Source organism: Taudactylus pleione, unplaced genomic scaffold (genome assembly GCF_031769625.1).
Source record: "Taudactylus pleione unplaced genomic scaffold, aTauple2 ptg000116l, whole genome shotgun sequence".
Lineage (NCBI taxonomy): Eukaryota > Metazoa > Chordata > Amphibia > Anura > Myobatrachidae > Taudactylus > Taudactylus pleione.
In genome coordinates, this window is record NW_028284518.1 from 4,758,066 (window position 1) to 4,777,702 (window position 19,637).

The 19,637-nt window shown below is 42.9% G+C and overlaps 1 protein-coding gene across 1 annotated transcript in view; it reads right to left on the minus strand.

Moving 5' to 3' along the window:
* Positions 1–7,451: 7,451 nt before the first annotated feature.
* Positions 7,452–19,637, minus strand: part of TMEM170B (transmembrane protein 170B) — a 58,323-nt gene continuing 46,137 nt past the window's right edge. The window contains exon 3 of the mRNA XM_088471765.1: positions 7,452–7,776. Within this exon, the coding sequence (XP_088327891.1) occupies positions 7,646–7,776 (131 nt within the window). The 3' untranslated portion in view covers positions 7,452–7,645. The remainder of the gene's footprint in view (positions 7,777–19,637) is intronic.

Sequence of the window (19,637 nt, forward strand, 5' to 3'; positions counted from 1 at the left end):
GAAAAATCTGTGTTCAATGCACCCTCAGAGTCTTAACGAGTGAAGTAGCAGCTCTTCATTAAAAACAGCAAGTGGATAATTACAATATTTTGGGATTTTTAATAACGACTATTGCAGTTCTGTAAAGAAACCAAACAAAGCAGAAAGAAGTTTACTAGAACTGAACTGAATCAATGAGCACAATGGGCAATAAAATGACTGATCAGCAATAAAATGACTGACCGATATCTTGCATTGACCAATTAGTTTCAGAATTTAAGGAAATAAAACTATTCCCCCCCCCCCCCCCCAACATGTAGGAAAACTAACCAGGATCCAGTTGTGTGGGAAGGACCCCCATCTGCTATCCAGCCCTGATAACGGACAGCACTGCATAGATCCATCTGTATTTGACTGTCTCATATTCATATTCTGCATTGCTAAAAGTATGTGGACTCCCGTTCTAATTCATATCTTTGGCTATTTCAGCCATGCCAGTCACAGCCATGCCAGTCATGGGATTTCATCTTTCTAACAAGTCAGGTCAGTTAAGCAGCCGCACACAAACCACAGATCACCATGAGTAACTCTAAGTAGTGTAAAGCACACCGCCACTGGAATCTGGAGCAGAGGAGACATTCTCTGGAGTGATGAATCAAGCTTCACCGTTTGGCAATGTGATGGGAGAATCTGGGTTTAGGAGATGCCAGGAGAACGTTTCCCCCTGAATAAGTACTGCCCAATGAAAAGTTTGATGGGGATGTTTTTCATAGTCTAGGCCCCAAACTTAATGATGCAGCATACAGTGACATTCTATAGAATTGTTTGCTTTCAACTTTGAGGCAAGAGTTTGGGGAGGCCCTTTACCTTTTCCAGCATGACATGTCATATTCATTTGTCCACATACTTTTGACCACGCAGTGTAGTCAATCAAATAAAGACAGCTGAGGTGTCAAGGGAAGGAGATACTGTCATCCAATCTACATTAGTCTCATGCATAGGCCCCAGTAGCTCTACTACAGGGCCCAAACCAACTGTTTATCATATCACAAACCATTTACCTTATACTTGTACTGTCTGTGTTATATCTATGGAATTTAATTTCCAAAGTTAAGGTAAACATTTAAAATAATTATTTGATTTTGCTTTAACAGTATTGAAAATATTTAAAAATAATATTATCCGCATTGCAAGATGCAACATGGAGGAAGGATACTAAGTGATCTCTGTAAAGTTGGGTACACACGGGAGTGACCGCAATCGTTCCACGATGATTTCCCTTGAGCGGGGATTGAGCGTACACACTAGAAGGACAGAACGATATATTGTTCCGTCCTTCATTAACATTCATTAGGTCGCATGCAATATCGTCAAATCTGATGTGTAGCACGTCAAACCTGACATTGCTAGCGACTGCTGTCACGCACATATTGAGTGTACACACCGAGCGATGTAGGCGGTTTGTCGTTACCAAACGGCAAACCGGCCCGACATCGCTCCATCAAAATATTTATGTTACACCTATAAAACCTTTTTCGCTACCAAATAAAATATAATTAAACTGCATATGCAGATTTTACTATGGATTAAAATTGAAAACATTTAGTAGTATAAAAACATGCCTATTTATATCATGCTTGCCTGTTTGCTTACTCCAAATGTGCTTACTATTTGCCAACTGTGTTAAAATGAGTTTCCTAGTGCTAAGTACTGCCGAATGCCTGCAGCTCCTGTATGTAAAAGCAACACTGATTTATAAACTTCCCATCATATTATTAACACAGCCAATAATACACCCATTTTCTATTGTGTGGGGATAGCAGGAGTACACATTAAAAGATAGTCATTCAATTTATTGTTCTAGGAAAAAACAGATCTAAGAATATATAAATATAATGATGGTCCATGGTAAGGTAATAATTAGTAAGCTTTCAGCCTTCATGACATCAGTAGACTCAGCAAGATGCTATCATTCTCCTGGTGAATTATAATGAACAATGCAATTAAACTTGGTGTAACCATCTCTATTATGTCTATAATGAAACCACTGAGGAATAACTGAATAAACTAACCATTATATGAATATGTAAATACTTTATGAGGCTGATGCATAATTGGAAATAAATTGTGTACAAAGGAAGCGTTTATGGGAAAACTGCATATATTCGCTCAGATGCGGAGCTGAATGCATCTCAATATGTGCACGGTTATGCATCTGTAGAATACAGTATGCCCCTGGTATACTACTAGTTGTCACCATGAGGGTACTCTGACACCAGCACTATACACGCGCCTTTATCAGGTGTATATTCGCTTACTCCAAGGCCTGCATAGCCTACATTTGTATGAAAACACCACTACTGAACTTTGCCTACGTGAGAGTTTCATTGGCAGGTGTAGATGAGATTGGAATGAGTATAACTATGCATTGCCCCTACTTGCATGAGCCCATTTTTGGAACATGCACAATGTGAATTTTTGCAAGATAAGTTCCGCAAATGGGCCTAATTCTCGGAACAGCCCCTATATTTTGAAATTGCAATTATCTTCATATCAATGTTTGAGATTGTTAAAAAAAAAAAGAATAACTGAAGTATTGTAGTATTGTTTACATGTTACTGTATGTGCATTATATGTTCGCAACAGACATAGGGGTCTTTACTAAGACTTGGATGGAGATAAAGTACCAGCCAATCAGCTCCTAACTGTCACTTTACAGGCTGTGTTTGACAGTTAGTAGCTAGTTCGCTGATACTTTATCCCCATCCAAGGCTTAGTAAATAGTCCCCAAAGTCACTCTCCTAGTACACCCTGCTATAGCCCTCCTCCCTTTTTTAGTGAATACATTTTAGAACTTGTTCACACACATGCTCTAGCAGAGTGGGCAAAACTCATAAGAGTAAGCATGTACTGTACATTAGACATGTTTTAATAATGCAGTTTTTACACAGTTCCCATGCAGGCTTCATGCAGTGCACCAATACCAATACTATCTCCTGTACTGGCAGTGCACATATTCATTCTAAAAGTTTACATACAGTGTCAGAATATTAGAATGCAATGGTGGGAATGAACTCATGGGAAGCCAATCATGCTGGAGTCAAGCGATATGTAGTGGTTGAAATGTTCATTAACAGTGTATAGATGTTTAGGAAAGCAAACAGTTCCATTTGTGATTGATATTACTATTACAGATATCGGCACATGCGCAGGACAGATTCTGGCACATGAGCAGATTGCATACATCAGAGGTTTGCATACAACTCTGACTCACGCCCATAGACTGTATGTTCCAGTGAGCAACTGAAGTAAATTAAGGAGAGATGTATCAAGCCTTGGAGAGCGGTAAAGTGGGGTAGTTGCCTGAAGCAACCAATCAGCAAAGACTGTGCTAGATAAATGACAGTTAGAAGCTGATTGGTTGCTTTGGGCAACTTCTCCACTTAATATCTCTCTAAGTCTTGATACATCTCCCCCTTAGTTAGTATTCACTTGAAAGCACTGCATAGTATGAGCTCAGTATATCTCTCTACCTGTCACTGATTGAAGTTTGCATGCATTTCAAAACAGGAGAACTATACAAGAACTGGTTTATTTGTTTATAGAGAAAAATAACATTAAACAACTCTAACTCCAAACTGAAGTTCTGTTTTTATTTAAGCTTAATATAAAGCAACAGTAAAAAAAAATCTGAGAACTCTGAGAGAAACTCTATATTCTAACATTTAAAACGTACTACAAAACTTTTGTTTTGACTTCTGTTCTGTGCTGGAATTATATCTGCATCCTGAATGGGATGGGAAGGATTCCCAAAGTGTCAGTGCTCGCAAAACGTTATGTTATTAGTTTTCATGTACAGCAAATATAGGAGTCGTAAGCAAATGGATAATGGGAACATATAAATTACCTTCACTTACTTTGCAATGGAAAGCAGGTTGCCTAGTAAATAATACTGAAATAGGGTTAACAAATTAAACATTCTGTGGGGTTGCCTGTCTTTTCTTTGAGGATATAGGGGCTTGGAATGCATTTCCCAAGTTTATACATAATAAGAGGTGCTACCATGCTGAGACTTGTAGTACCATGCAGGAAAAATAAAATGCAGGTGCACACTCTAAGCACTAATGGTGCATACACATGGTCAGATTTCTTATCAGATATGAACGATAACGATAGTAAAAATCGTTCATATCTTTGACATGTAGGGCATGCATCGACCAACGTTGCGCGTTCCCGCATGTCAGATAACGATATCTGACATTGACTGTGTTTGCAGACAGATTTGGACGATTTCATTCATTTTAATACTTTCAGAAGTCGTTCATGAACTCGTAGGTCAAATTGTTCAAATCATTCATCGTTGATCTAGGAAGTCTGACCGTGTATATGGACCATAAGATTATTCTTAGTGCTTATAGTGTGCACCTGTTTTATATTCAAGTCATCTTGTTTTAGTTTTGTTTTAATAGAATACACAACTACAAATGAAACAACCAAATATCATTGTGAGGTATTATAAGTGCACAAGGCTCATCAGCAAATAGGGATCGGTATGAAATACAGCCGGACCTCCCCCCCCCCTGCGGCTGTCCGCGCCCTGCTTTCCCTTGATCGGTATGCTGGGCGTTGGGCTCATGTAAAATCACAGGCGTCGGTATCTCGATGCCTGTCATTAGACCCTGCCGGGATTAGACCGTCGGCTTCCTGACTGCATCCCAGCAAATACTATTTTGAATTATATTACAGTATACAACTAGAGTGATGCATATTATTGCTCATATGGGGCTCATATAGAGGTGGACGCAGGTGTGCCCAGAGTGTACCTTATAAAAAAAGCAAATGTACATATGCATCAGACGTGTGATAAGTATGACAATTATGTACGTATACACCCACGATACAATAGTGATGTGGCTTGACAGAGTAAGGTAATACATGCTAGTTACATTACTCAATTAGTACACAGTATAATAAGATAATGAAGTGTCATATACACAAGTGGGCCTGATTCACTACGGGTCGCAACTGCGATCGCGTACACAGTTTGACTGCGATATGCTAATCCATTGCGATCGCTATACCGTTGCAGCACAACATAAGGACGCCCACCTTACCTTACACACATCCGTAATACTGTGCAAGACTGCAAAACCATCGGTAACATTGAGAACCATCGGAGCGTCACGCACACTTGCACAAGGTCAGACCTTACTCAGAAATTGCTAACCTTCCGATATGTAGTGAGAGCTCAGGCTGCGTATGGCACTGCAGTAGCTAATTTACGTACACCCATGCAACGGCGTTTCGCCGACCACCCCCCGTCATCTCCCACAAACGGCACTTCCTGTCAATCACTGTGCGATGGGTCTACGTAGTAATTGCGATCGCTGTCCCGATCGCAGTGGCCGGTTCGCGCACGTGCACTGCAATGCATAAGCATGCACAGAACGCAACAATTGACCGATTGTGTGCGTAATCGCGTTTGCGATCCTTGCTGAATCAGGCCCAGTGTTGTTAATAAATGTGAAAGTTGTGTGTTCCATATAAATGATATTTAAATACAAACACAAATGCAAACAAAATGAACACAAATATTTGTTGCTTCTCCCTTTCTAAATGAAATGGGAATTTTCTTTCCTGTAGTAGTCCAAATGGGAATTTAAATAAGTAATGTGAATAGACAGTCACAACATCGCGTAATGTTGCAGAAACATTAATCAATTAATGTAGACTGGACAGGTCAGTACACATCAGCCAATCAGACGCGGCTAGCTAGTGCTGCTGATAGTCATCATCATCATTACGTATCTTTCCACCAGCCCCTTACACCCATAAAAGATGGCAACCTACTAAAAAGCATAACTGTGGCTGCATCCATCTGTAATTGTGTTGTAATCAGCCTACACTGGCCTGCCGCTTCTCCACCCAAATTCCTCTTCTCTACAGTATGTAGGGGTCTATTTACTAAGCAGTGTTAGGAGACAGAGTGAAAAGTGATAAGGTGCCAACCAATCAGCTCCCAACTGTCATCTCACAGGCTGTGTTTGAAAAATTACAGTTGGGAGCTGATTGGCTGGCACTTATCACTTTGTCTCCTAACACTGCTTAGTAAATAGACCCCATAGAGATGAAATCTGGCAATTTGCAAAAGAAATATGGAATAAATAAATATTGCCTTTTGCATAAACATGTGATGTGTAAATGTTATTTTATACAAAAAAAAAGTCCAACTCTAAATAAGCCCCACAATGTCATCCTGTTACAGTGAGAAGAACGTGTAAACCACATTTCAACCAAGCAAAATATGGATCAGAAGGTCATATATTATTTTATGTAGAAGAACTTGTTAGGGGTAATTACCTTATAGAACATATAAATCCCCAAATGTAATGATTATTTTATCTGAATATGGTGGAACAAGGCAGCAGAGATAGGTGCTACATCTGGCCACCCAGCTGCATCATGCAATGGAAATAATGGGAATAAATAGAGAGATGAATCCTATGATAGCACTGTACGTGTAAATATCTGCACATCGGACCTTATTCAGAGTCGGTCGCGAGCGCCGATGTGCTCGTAACCGACTCGATGGTTAGGCCTGCGCACGCGCAGCGGCCGCACTGTGCGTGCGCAAGCCGCGGGGTGGTTTCCAAAACGGAGGCATTCCTTTACGAACGCCTACCGTTTTGTGGGCGGCCGCACTGACATCATCAGTGATGTCAGTGGGGAGCTTCCTGCTCCATCAGAGCAGAAAGCTCCCAGGGGCTTACGAGTACCCAGACCCAACCTTAGGGTCTGGTCGTGATCACCATCGCGACCATCAACCTGGTCAGTCGTTAAGCTGTGGGTGGTAACCCACAGCTTAACGATCGACAAGTAGGCGGCCGTTCAGGATGCAAGCGGCCGCCCTGATTCAGTGCGACCACTTGCATCCAACGACCGCCTCTGAATGAGGGCCATAGTCTCCAGATGCCCTTTATTATTTTAATATTTTACTTTTGGCAAATTGGTTGTTAATGAAACAAGAAACACTTTGTGTTGGACCTGGGAAATATGCCCCATTATGAAAATCATTATTTAATAATTTCAATGCAGCCTCAAAATGATTATAATTTCATTCTCTAACATTAATTAGCGAACTACATAAAAACTGTTCAACAATACGCAAAGAAAATGAACCATTTGGCACATAAAACACTCCTCTCATTGCCTACTCTTTGTTCTACAGCTGTGTTATTTTACCATTCTCTAATGATTCAGCTCTCTCCATCATATATATGCTCCTTGTGCTGTAGTGGAATCTTCATGTGAAGAGCATTGTACACTGCTGCCATAGAGCCATGCTCCCATAGCTAGGACTATATGACAGAACAGTTTTGCAAGGTGCTCCTCCCTGGAGGATAGTAGAAAACGTATGACACCTTGCCTCTGACTGAGGCACGTGAGGTGCTAAGCAGTTCATTAGTGCAACAGTTTAGCAATCGGAAGCCACTTTTCCTTTCAGAGATTATATTTCCTTTAAATCTCTTTAGTCCTCCAAGGGATGCTTTATGTATTTATGCAATGTGTAGTGTCTCTCACTACTACATGCATTATTAGATGTGTGCAGTTACTTTCCTTCGCACCTTTCTGAGACAATCCATCACAAGCTCCCACTAGAAATGTCTCATAGTGTGGCAAGGACACGTGAGAAGGAAATAATTATTGTTAATACTGTTTGTCCAACTCCAAACACCAATGCTTCTAGAGGTGCCATGTTCTTTCCTGCTACTTGGTAAATTCCTGCAACTGCTGCACCTGTAACAAGATAAAGTCATAATGAAAGAAATGACAATGATACAAGAATTGTGTCATATATTATTACTTAACGGTTAAAGGTCTACTAATTTAATTTTAGAACTGCCATAATAAATTATTATGCTAAATCTTTCTTCTATCATTTAGAAAGCAAACTGAGTTTTAAAAGATCAACTAGATTTTCCTTTTTCATTTTGATGCCTGATGTGAAGCCCACACTTTTATGTGACAGACAGACAAATTGCAACTGGCAACCACCAAAATTAGGGATATATCTGTAGGCCACAATATGGGTAAAGCATGTCAAAGATAATGAAGAGTGCATTGGGATGCAGTTTATAGACCGGCGAACTAAATGCTGCCGATCTTTATCCCTACACGAGGAGCCCGACAGGGGACTTCAGATAGGCGTCAAAATACCGACGCCTATCTGAATCCCGACTCTGGAACGCCGAAGGACGACAGCCCGAATGAGGTAAGTCCGGGGTGTCCTTAGCTTTAGCCACGGGGGGGGGGGGGAGGGAGGGTTAGGTTTAGGGAGTGTAGCGAAGTTAGGCTTAGGTTTTGGGGGGGAAGGTTAGGGTTAGGCACCCCTAGGGGGGAGCGTTAGGCAGCCCCAGGGGTGGGTTAGGGTTAGGCAGCCGCTGGTATTACATACTGAATCTAGTGCAATAAATATAATACAGAAGGAACACAGGATAGATGTACAGTACTTGCAGTAGCTGATGGCATCAGATCTGATGAGTGTTTAGTTTGTAGATTTAGGAACTGATATAGAGCAGTGAATGTCGCCATAAACCATTGGCTACAAAACTGCAGTCTTATAGGTGTATTTTGAGTTTCCGGTAAAATACAGTGTAAAGATTTAGCAGCCTATTCATCATCACTTAATTTCTACAAAAGCAGGTGAAAATTAACATTTTCACCTGCAATTGTAGAAATTAAGTTATCGGGCCATTCATTAAGAAGGTAAAGCAAGAGATATCTCAAATACCTGCTTATCTTACTCAGACGGAATGGCAAGCTGTCCCTATACACTAATATGGGGACAGAATTCATCAAGCTCCGAAAATACAATATTTTCGAAGCTTGATTGCTGGAGCATTCGCCATCTTTAGATGGTGAGTGCTCCCACTACTCGCTCCTTTTCGGATCCCGCCACCCCTGTCCGGCTCCTTCCGTCGGACGTCGGGGCTCTTGTGCGCATGCGTGACTTGTAGGTCGCGCATGCGCACTAGTGTCACTGCTCCAAAAAGAGCAGTGAAACACTTCGGGGAGACAATTGATTTTTGGATCAGCTGTCTCCACTCCTTAGTAATGATGATTTGCGCCAGCGCTCACATTGAGTAACAATGTTAATCATCGGGGTCCCCGATACTTAACATCATGAATCTTGATGCAGCCACATTAAGAATATGCCAATCTTTATCAGCTTGATGATGAGGATGACTGTGTATTATAAAAAGCAAAAGAACAAGGACAGCCACTCACCAAAATAAGTAGGCAGCACCAGTCTGTGAAATGGGTATTTCTAGGCGGCTACCTTGCGAATGCACAGAAGACATTCATTTTGTGGGAGTGTCATAGGCATGAAGCTAGAGTTCCGTGCTTGTTTGAGGCATGTGAGGTAGAAGTGACGCCTGTTTATGGTAGATCTTTTGCGCCCAGCATGGAGTAAGTGTAAGTGCAGATGCTACTGAGGACGGTCGTGATTGGACGTAAAAAATGTATATATTGCGAGTGCATCGCCGGGTGTGTACAGCCGATATGTCTGTGAACGATGTAATTCACAGACGTATAAGGCCGGCTCTGCAGCACAGCCGATGCCGATATATCTGAAAGATATAACGGTGCATCTGCATGTGTGTACGGGCGACCCGCCGACCACCCGTACACAAGCTGCAGTTACCGCTGACACTGATATCTCAACTGGGCGGGCAAATTTAAATACCTGCCCAGTTGTGATGTCAGCCTAGACATATCAAGCAGCCGATTGTGTATAGTTTACCAATCGGCCACTCTGACGGTGTATCGGTCTATTGACCGATCCGTTGTTTAAATGTGTAACCAGCATTAGATACCTTCATTAGATACCTTGTTTTTAACTGAACTTAGGACAGAGGGCCTGATTCAGAGCCGCTTGTAAGCGGCCGCTCGTTCGCTCTGAGCAATGTTCGCACAACTGCGCATGCGTATGGTTCGCAATGCGCATGAGCAAACCAGTCATTGCGGTCGGAAATCGTGCGCTCATAAAACAACAAGGGGCTACTAATTTGTTTGACAGAATGTACCGTTTGTGGGTGGTAACGGGAAGGTGCTTGAAAACGGGGGAGTGGAGATCCGAACGCAGGCGTGCCTAACGGTCAAAACGGCGTTTAATGGGAGTGCATAATTAGTAAAGGAGAGTCATCGACCACGTCACTTGGTTGTCTTGTAGCCTGAACTGCTCGCAGTGATAGCGGGAAGTAAATCCTACCACAAGCACTGCGAGCAGTTTAGATGCCTTTCGATGTTCCCGATGAATCTAATAAATAACGGAGATGACGTGTGATGCGAACGGCAAAGGGGCGTCTTTACAAAACAGCGAGCGCATTTTTCAGACATAGAGGCGTCAACAAACCGCAAAGAGCGAGCGCTCAATTTAAATATCCGGCCCCTTTTTAAGAACGAGCGTCCGCAAATAAAGTCCGGGTCTGAATCAGGCCCAGAGTTACATAACTGATTGCAATGTCTATTGAGACTAGCAAGACCTCCTGTGGGGATGCAAACAAGAGCTACAATAGCTAATGATTACGCAACAGAATGATATGACTTGGGGCATGATTCAGTAGTGAACACAATTGTGATTACGGACGCACATTGAGCGATTGTTTGGCTTTGCGCATGTGTATAAGATGCACTGTGCGTGCGCAGTGATCGCAATGCGATTACAGACACACAGAGCAATACATTGCAAAGTGAGTGACATGCTGTCAGCGTTTGGTGGGTGGTGACGGGGGTGTGATCAGAAAAACGCAAAAGTGTCTGTATGTTTGAACTCCGTTTCATAGGCGTGCATGAATTAGCCATAGCAATTGCATATGCAGCATGAGAGCTCTCTGCGTGCAAGGAGACTTGCAGTGTCTGTGGCTGGTCAGGCCTGTTGTAAATGCTGCATGACTGCCCGATGTGCGTCACCGGTAACAATGTTTACACAGAAGAGCAACATTGGACGACTGAGCTTTGGCAAGCATTAGCATATTTTCTCAGCTGTGTTCCATGCGAATTAGCGGTCACCACTGAATCAGGCTCTTGACTTGGTGATCTTAAAACTGTAAAACACGAAGCTGGCGATATCATTTTTTCACAGTAGTAAGTCTGGCAGCCCTGGGAGTCTATACTTGTGGCCGCTTTACATCCGGCTCACAAACAGCCTCATAGTTTGCAACCAACCTCAGGCTGGGCGGCAAGAGGAGACTAATATCCCTAAGGACACTGGGCCTCTAAAAAACAACCTATCCCACATAGGGACAAATATATGCTGAGCACCATTGTAGTGGTGAGTATCAGGGTAATAATAGACCACATCCCTACAAAACTTAACTATTACATACTCATGAAATCTCGCCATGATCCTGCAGTATAGTAAGCACTACACCTAGGAATTTATATATGAGGTCTTATGAAAGGGGATATATACAATAGTAACGCTTGTTCACCCAAGCAAAATACTTGCACTGTTTGTCCTCTACTAAACCCGAGAGGGTGCTTGCATTTATCAATTTTAGAAGGAGCTGGCAGACAGTTCACATGTCAGTGTGTGATGGTGTGACACAAATCACACAGAGTATAACTATTACATAGTAACGATACTTTGTGACCCTGCAGTGCAAGAAGCACCTCACTTTGGAATTTGTATATGAGATCTTATACAAGAGATGTACTGTACAACAACGGGGACATATATTTGCCCTCATTTCTAACAAACAGCGGATATATGGTGTTTGGTGCACATGTGTACAGTATTATCGCACAGCTGTCACTACTGTACTATACAAACATAACACTTTCAATTGTACAAATATTTGCATAAAAATTGCATAATATTAGCAAAAAAGTAGCAAAGAGTCTGGAGACTAATTAATATTCCTCTCTACACAGAAGACTGACAATGTGGCTAAACATGGAAAAATCATGTCTTACATAGGGGTCTATTTACTAAGCCTTGGATGGATATAAAGTGAACGGAGATAAAGTCCCAGCCAATCAGCTCCTAACTGCCATGTTACAGGCTGTGTTTGAAAAATGGCAGTTAGGAGCTGGTTGGCTGGTACTTTATCTCTGTCTACTTTATCACCATCCAAGGCTTAGTGATCTACCACATACATGACGAACAACAATGTACAGTATGATACATTAATGTAATATACACGGGCCCCTGCACCCATTTCTTCAATATTTACCTATGCCGCACCACCCCCTTACCTCCCCAAACGTTCCCTGACTGTCAATCACTTTGCAAAGTAATCCTCACAGCGACCGGCATTGCAAAGGTACATTGGCGTAAGCGCAGCACGACCGTGATGCGTGCGCAGTTGGCCAATAATCGTTCAAGTTCGTAAATATCGGCATAGTGTATATCTCTGAATAAGGCCCAGTGGTAGTAGTAAAGGCTAAATACATTAAACAATTCACACAATATATTCTGTCTATGGGCCTGATTCAGCAAGGATCGCTATTCTGCTAGAACACACGCACGTGTAACATCGGGCCCATACGCACAGTTAAGGCAGGGCAGCTCTCACTCAGGAATTGCTAACTTCAGCACACTCTATGAGCCCTCATGCTCGTATGGTATTGCAGTGGATAATTTATGCACGCCCCTGCAACGGCGTTGCAACGCACTGGCACGCCTGCGTTCGCCCGTCCACCCCCATCACCACCCACAAACAGCACTTCCTGGCAATCACTCTGCTTTGAATCTGCGTAGCCTCTGCAAACGCATTTCCCATCGCAATTGCTAGTTCATGCACGCGCACTGCGATGCATATGCATGCGCAATGCGAATTAATCGACCGATTGCGCGCGTCTTTGCTACTGCGATCCTTGCTGAATCAGGCCCTATGTATGGACAGTGTTATTAATAAAAAACAGGTAAAATTCCCAAAATTACCATATAAAATGCCATTAAAACCAGATGAAAATTAAAATAAAAGTACTAATTAGTGTTCACTCTGGGATTTTAATTTTGGTTTTGACGAATTGCTACAGCTGTGTAGAATGATGTGAATTGTGGGAGCTAATGTGTGGAACAGTATTATATGTATTATTTATATCTTTCCCATTCAACACCCCTAATGCCTCTATGCCATCAAACCATCCCACATGCCCCTTCATGTCCCCTCAGGCCTCCCAACATACCATCAGACCACGGCTTATGCCCCTGCAATGCCCATCAGACAACACATGCCTCTTTAATTCCTTAACAAAAAGCATGAAGGATGAGCGTGACAGCTGCTTCCAGCAATAGGGGAATGTCCAGATCATTATACAATCAGCATGGCACTTCCTAAAATGGCAGGGTGCATTTTTTCCATCTACGCAACAGGCAATGTGCAGCATTCTGCTAAAAACCCTAGGAGGAACACAACAAATTATTACAAACAACTGTTGCCTTATCTTTTACAAGAATAAATGGGAATCTACTGTCTCCTGTGGACCAAATAGATGGCTGCAACCACACTACAATAGTAATAGTCAGGGCTGGCTTAAAGCATGTTCCAGCAGAGCGGCCGCACTGGGGTGCTGCCACATAGTGGGCTCAGTGAGGCCGCCACCGGTACTTAAACCACTGTGTCCTCAATGCCTAGACCGGCAGCAATGGGCTCTTCCAGGTGGCTCAGATGCGGTCCAAGCTGGATTTGATCCTACTGACTGCACACTGTGGCTTGACATCATAGGTCACATAGACACACACCATCCCCGCCTGCACACAGCCAGGGCCAGGGCCCAGCCGAGGGCTGACTCTGGAGGCTGGAAGGCCAGGGTTGATTCTGAGATTACGGACTCTGACGGGGTCAGGGCCCAGCTGAGGCCTTACTGAGAGGCACCAGGGCTGACTCTGAGAGGGTTGAGGGCTGACTTTGCAGGGCCAGGGCCTGGCTGATGGCTGGCTCTGAGGGCTAAGAAGACAGTACTGACTCTGAAAGGGTGGACTCTGAGGGGCTATTGCCCAGCAGAGGGCTGACTCTAAGGGGCCTGACTGAGGATTGACTCTGAGGTCTGAAGGGCCAGAGCTGACTCGGAGAGCGTGGACAGTGAGGGGCCAGGGCCAAGCTGAGGCCTGACACTGAGAGGCCTGAGGGTTGACTTTGACGGGCCGGGGCCTGGTTGAGGGCTGACTCTGAGGGCTGATAGGCCAGGACTCACTCTGATAGGTGGACTCTTAGGGCCGGGGCCCAGCTGAGGGGTGCCTCAGGACTCTGAGGGCTGAAGAGCCATAGCTAATTCTAAGGGCTGGAGAGGGACCAAGTTTCAGGGAGGCACTCACTTGGCAGTTTGGACTTTCTGGAGCGACTGGAGGCACTTGCTGGTCTCCTGCAACTAGCACTGTGATAGCCAAGCAGGGGAGGTCACTTAGTCTTCTGTGTAGGGCTGGGGAGCGTGGGGCAATGGAAATTAATCAATGTGCGTTATTTTTTCTGTCTGTGTGGGCAATGAGTGGGTGTGTTTTATTTTCCTATGGGGGCAATCATTGAATCAATGTGTTTTATTTCTTTTTCCTGTGGGGGCAATGAATTAATGTGTGTTTTATTTCTTTCTTGTGGAGGTAATTATTGAATCAATGTGGTTTATTTTTTGATGTGAAGGTCAATGGATTTAATTGGATTGTGGATGCTCCAAAATTTCACAGGGTGCTAGGAGATCTGGGGTCGACCCTGGTAATAGTTCTACTGGTTGGGACCAAGATGCACTCAGCCAAATGGCTGCTGGTCGTCTTCATCATCTGTTCATATTTACACCAGAGATCGAGCAGAGATCAAGCACCCACAAGTTATCGGACTCCTGACCGGCACGTATGCATATATGTTCTGGTTTGCAATTTGCACAAACATGCCCTTATTTTATTTGCCCCCTCCAACATCCAATACACCTCTTTAAGAAGATACAAGCGCAATCGCAAGTGCATCCCAGTGACAGTTATGTAAGAATTTTTTGTGTAAAGGGCTGGGTAGCAGGGGCATATCTATAACACTGGGGAACAAAAAAATATTTTTTTTTTCTTGCCAAGGATTTAAGATCGGTTTGAGAGTACTCGCAGGTCCGACTTTCGCATTAGAACTTCGCTATAGCTGAATTGGCTCCAGTTTTCAAATGAATGAAAAATTATAAAATTAATTTATTTTCTCCATTGGAAGTACCTTACTAGACTAGGCTGCTTTACTTAACAGAATCGACTTAGTTTTGCTTTTTTAGCAAATGCCCTCTTTCAACAATAACAAGTATTTGTTTTATTTGTGATAACGTAGCTGGTAATCACGTTTGAGACACATAACACATTCATATCTCCTCACTAACGCTAGGAGGAGGCGTGGCAGTGCACTGCTGAGCCTGCTGGGACATCCTCAGACCACAGCCACGCCTCCTCCCAGCATACAGAGAGGAGCAATGGAGAGGACCAAGTGACGCAGTTAGCACACCTCCTGTTCCTTTGTTCGGCCCTCTCTCTGTCCCACCACAACCAATTTCCCGCCGTTTGGGCTTGTTTTGTTCAGTACGTCCTCAGCTTTTGTTGGGAGTTAGCTCTGAATGAGTGAAACAAAAAGTTTTCGCCGTAAAAATTAGTTCTTCTCGGAGACAGTGTACTAACAACCCTGATGTTTTTTGTTATATTTGTGGCAAATATAGAGTTTCAAAAGAAAGAAAAAATATAACTGTATTCGTCAAACAAGTATTTCAGGCTTATTTTGGACATCACATAAGCCAGCAAGACGAGATTTGGGTGCCTCGCAAAGTTTGTAAACCTGCTTGGAATCACTCAGCAATTGGACTAAAGGTGATCGAAAAGGAATTAATTTCGGCATACCTATGATGTGGTGTGAGCCAAAAGATCACTTGAGTGACTGCTATTTTTGTGCTGTAAATGTGAAGGGTAAGAATCGATTTAGAAAATGCAAATGGGAATACCCAAGTATGAATTCTGCAAAACAACCAATACCGCATAGCGAAGATTTACCTGTACCATAATTCAGCTCTTTGTGCGAAGTTGAATGTGATGATGTGAAAATGTTAATTTCATCCAGTGCAAGTGACAACACAGATGAAAGTGAGTTTGAAGAAAGTTCCTCTACTGCAAACAAATTTTCTCAAAAGGAACTAAAAGATTTAATTTGTGACTTGTATTTATCGAAAAAAGGAGCTGAGCTTTTAGCATCCAGACTTCAAGAAAAGCACTGTCTTGAGCCGGATGCCACTATAAAATCGTATCGAAATTGAGAGCAAACCATACTGCCGTTCTTTAGCCAAGATAACAATCTTGTGTATAGCAACAATATTCCAGAACTTCTCCAGATGATGGGATTACCAGAATATCCAGCAGAAGACTGGCGGCTCTTTTTGGATAGTTCTACAAGGAGCTTAAAATAAGTATTACTGCACAATGGGAATAAATTTGCGTAGATCCCTATCGGTCATTCAACAAAACTTAAATAACAGTATATGAAAATATCAACTTAGTCTTAGAAAAAAATGCTTATTCTCAGCATCAGTGGTCTGCTTGTGTCGAAATACAAATGGTAAACTTTCTACTTGGTCAGCAAAGTGGATATACTAAGTATCCTTATGGGATAGTCGAGCAAAACAAAAGCACTGGCAGCAAACCGTATGGCCTCCAAGAGAAGGTATAACTGTAGGAGAAGCCAACATAAGCCCTTAATTGACAGGAAATAAAATCATACTGCCGCCTCTACATTTCAAACTGGGTAATGAAACAATTTGTAAAACCATTGGACAAGTCAGGCGATTGTTTCACGTATATTTGGCGTACATTTCCATCTCTTAGTAGTAAAGAATTAAAGGCAGGAATTTTTGACGGTTCACAGATACGGAAACTGGTGAAGGATATAATTTTTACCATATCTATGACTGAAACCGAATCTGAAGCATGGCTGAGTTATGTGTCTATCATTAAAAAATTTTTAGGCAATCACAAGGCAGACAACTATTCATGAATTAGTCCACAACATGCTAAAATGTTTCGAAAAAGTAGGTGCCAACATGAGGATTAAAATGCTCTTTTTGTACAGCCATTTAGATCACTTCCCGTCCAATCTAGGAGATTTAAGAACAGGGTGAATGGTTCCACCAGGATATTCCAGTAATGGAAGAAAGATATCAAGGAAGGTGGGATCATCACATGATGGCCGATTACTGTTGGAGTCTGCAAAGGGACTGGCCGCAACAAGAATACAAAAGAAAATCCTACATAAAACAGTTCTCATGGCTTCTTAACACTTATGTATGTAATTATCCTGTCTTTTTATAACATTTTATGAATCAAATTTAATCAGAATAAAAAAAATATGTTTAACTATTTTTAACATTATTTAATTTAATTTTTCATAACTATTAAAGGCATATGCATATCTCAAAAACTAGAGCCAATTGAAAAATAAGCATGGCATATTCATGATTTCGAAGCTGGATGGTTGGCTGAGACCTAAATTGTAAAATCAAAATCTTTTTGCGAATGGCTACACGACTCCATTTTGCGAATGGCTACACAGTGCTATTTTGCGTTCCCCACACAGTATCAGTAATATACGGCGCTATGTTGTTATTCAGCGTCGTGCGTTTCACACGCAATAGAACACTGTTAAAAGTCCTGACAAAAACAATACGTATATTTATTACTACATATAATATGAACAACCCAGCAAAACACGTAACATGGTGTACTCCACAAACACGTAGATGCACAACGCATACTAGCGTCTTTTCTTAATATCCCCACACTGACACATTGCATACTTACACAAAAGGTTCCCTAGCATTAAGGTTAATATTAAAGGTTTCATACGTTATCAAGTCTATTGTGCAATGCATATATTTGGTTTCTAAGGTTTAGTACATGATAAGCAGACCATATTTGGTGCCATTCTAAACCACTGTTTATTTGCAGATTTCCGGTTCCATCGGCAAGGAAATCGCAACATGCATCTGAAAGTTATTGATCATAGAGAGATAGGCATTGAAATGTACTCTGTAATGTAATGTTTATTAGCCAGTTTAGACTTGTTCTTCGGCGGGAAAATGCACAAAAAGAGCCATTGGAGGGCTGAAATATTACAATACAAACTGACCTATGAACTGTATCGTAACAGAAGAACCAGGAGGAAGAATGGGATTATGCCAACTTGTTCTATTGTATTGCCTATCTCTGTAAGGGTATATATGAAAGCACTCTATATCTGGTAGCCAGTCATCTTTTTCTTTCTGTTGGCGGAGGTTTCACATTTGATGTCGGGAAATCTAGATCCAAAGCGCATGCGTATGTATCAACTGTACCTTGTATATGTATAATCTTTTGCGCTAAATTGTGTTTAGATCAAGGCGTGTAACTGAATGCTTTTTATATAATAATAAGATTTTGTGCTTTGGAACCACACTCAAAGTCTGGAAAGCAATTATTTCTTGTACGACTTGCAACGCTAAATAGCGACTTTAGGGTATAAAGATTAATAGGAATTCATAATGATCAGGAGCACAGATTGACTGTTCCCCAGTGTAATGTGTGCAGGGTCTACACCGCACACCCTGCACCCATGCGCAGTAGGGAAATCGCCAGGAAAATGGCTATTGTCACGGTGACCTGCGCATGCACAGTAGACTCTGGGCACAGATTAGTGCCCAGAGTCTACTGCTGCACTCAGGCCCTGATTCAGAGCCGGACGCTCTGACAGAGCGCTCGCTCTGAACCAGGGCCGTCCTTCTTAATTTTTAGAGTGGCTTCCTGGCCGCTCGCATAGCTGTGGGTGACCACCCACAGCTATAGCGAGTGGCCAGGAAGATGGTCACGATGGTCAAGACCATCGGGCTTGCGACGAGACCCTTGTGGTAGGGTCTCGTTGCCGCAAGCCCTGGAGTGCTTTCGGTTCTATCAGAGCCGAAGGCACTCCCACTGACATCACTTATGACGTCAGTGGGGCCGGCCCAAGACGGTAGGCGTTCATATGGGAACGCCTCCGTCTGGGCAGCCACGCCCCCGGCTGACTGCACATGGGCCTCCTCCTTTCTTAATGCGCCCCTACTGGGGAGGGTCAAGGGAGGCTGATTCCCTCACTACCTTGATCCGCCCCTGCCCTCTATGTATATACAACCAAAGTATAAAATCTTCTCCACTACGCTTTGTGTTTGACAACAATTTCCAGCTGATTCTATCTGCAACTGCTTAACAGATTATCAGGTTTATTTATACAGCGCCTCATCGATATATATATGGGTTGGGTATGATAGCCCGGTTGTCGGGATGCCGCTAGTCAGAATACCGACAGCAGCATCCCGACACGCATTGGAGTGAATGGTAAGTATTTTCCCTAACCCATCCCTAACCCACCCTTCTCGGTTCCTAACCCTAACCCTCCGCCTTAGTGCCTAAACCTAATCTCCCCCTCCCCACACTCTAAACCTAACAACCCCCCCTCCCGGTGCCTAAACCTAACCCCCCCCAAGTGCCTAAACCTAACCTCCACCTCCCCACACCCTAATCCTAACCCTCCCTTCCCATTGCCTAACCCTAACCCTCCCCCTAGTACCTAACCCTAACCCCGCTAGGTAACGCTACCCTCCCCGTGCACCCCGATACTTACCTTTGGGATTCCGAC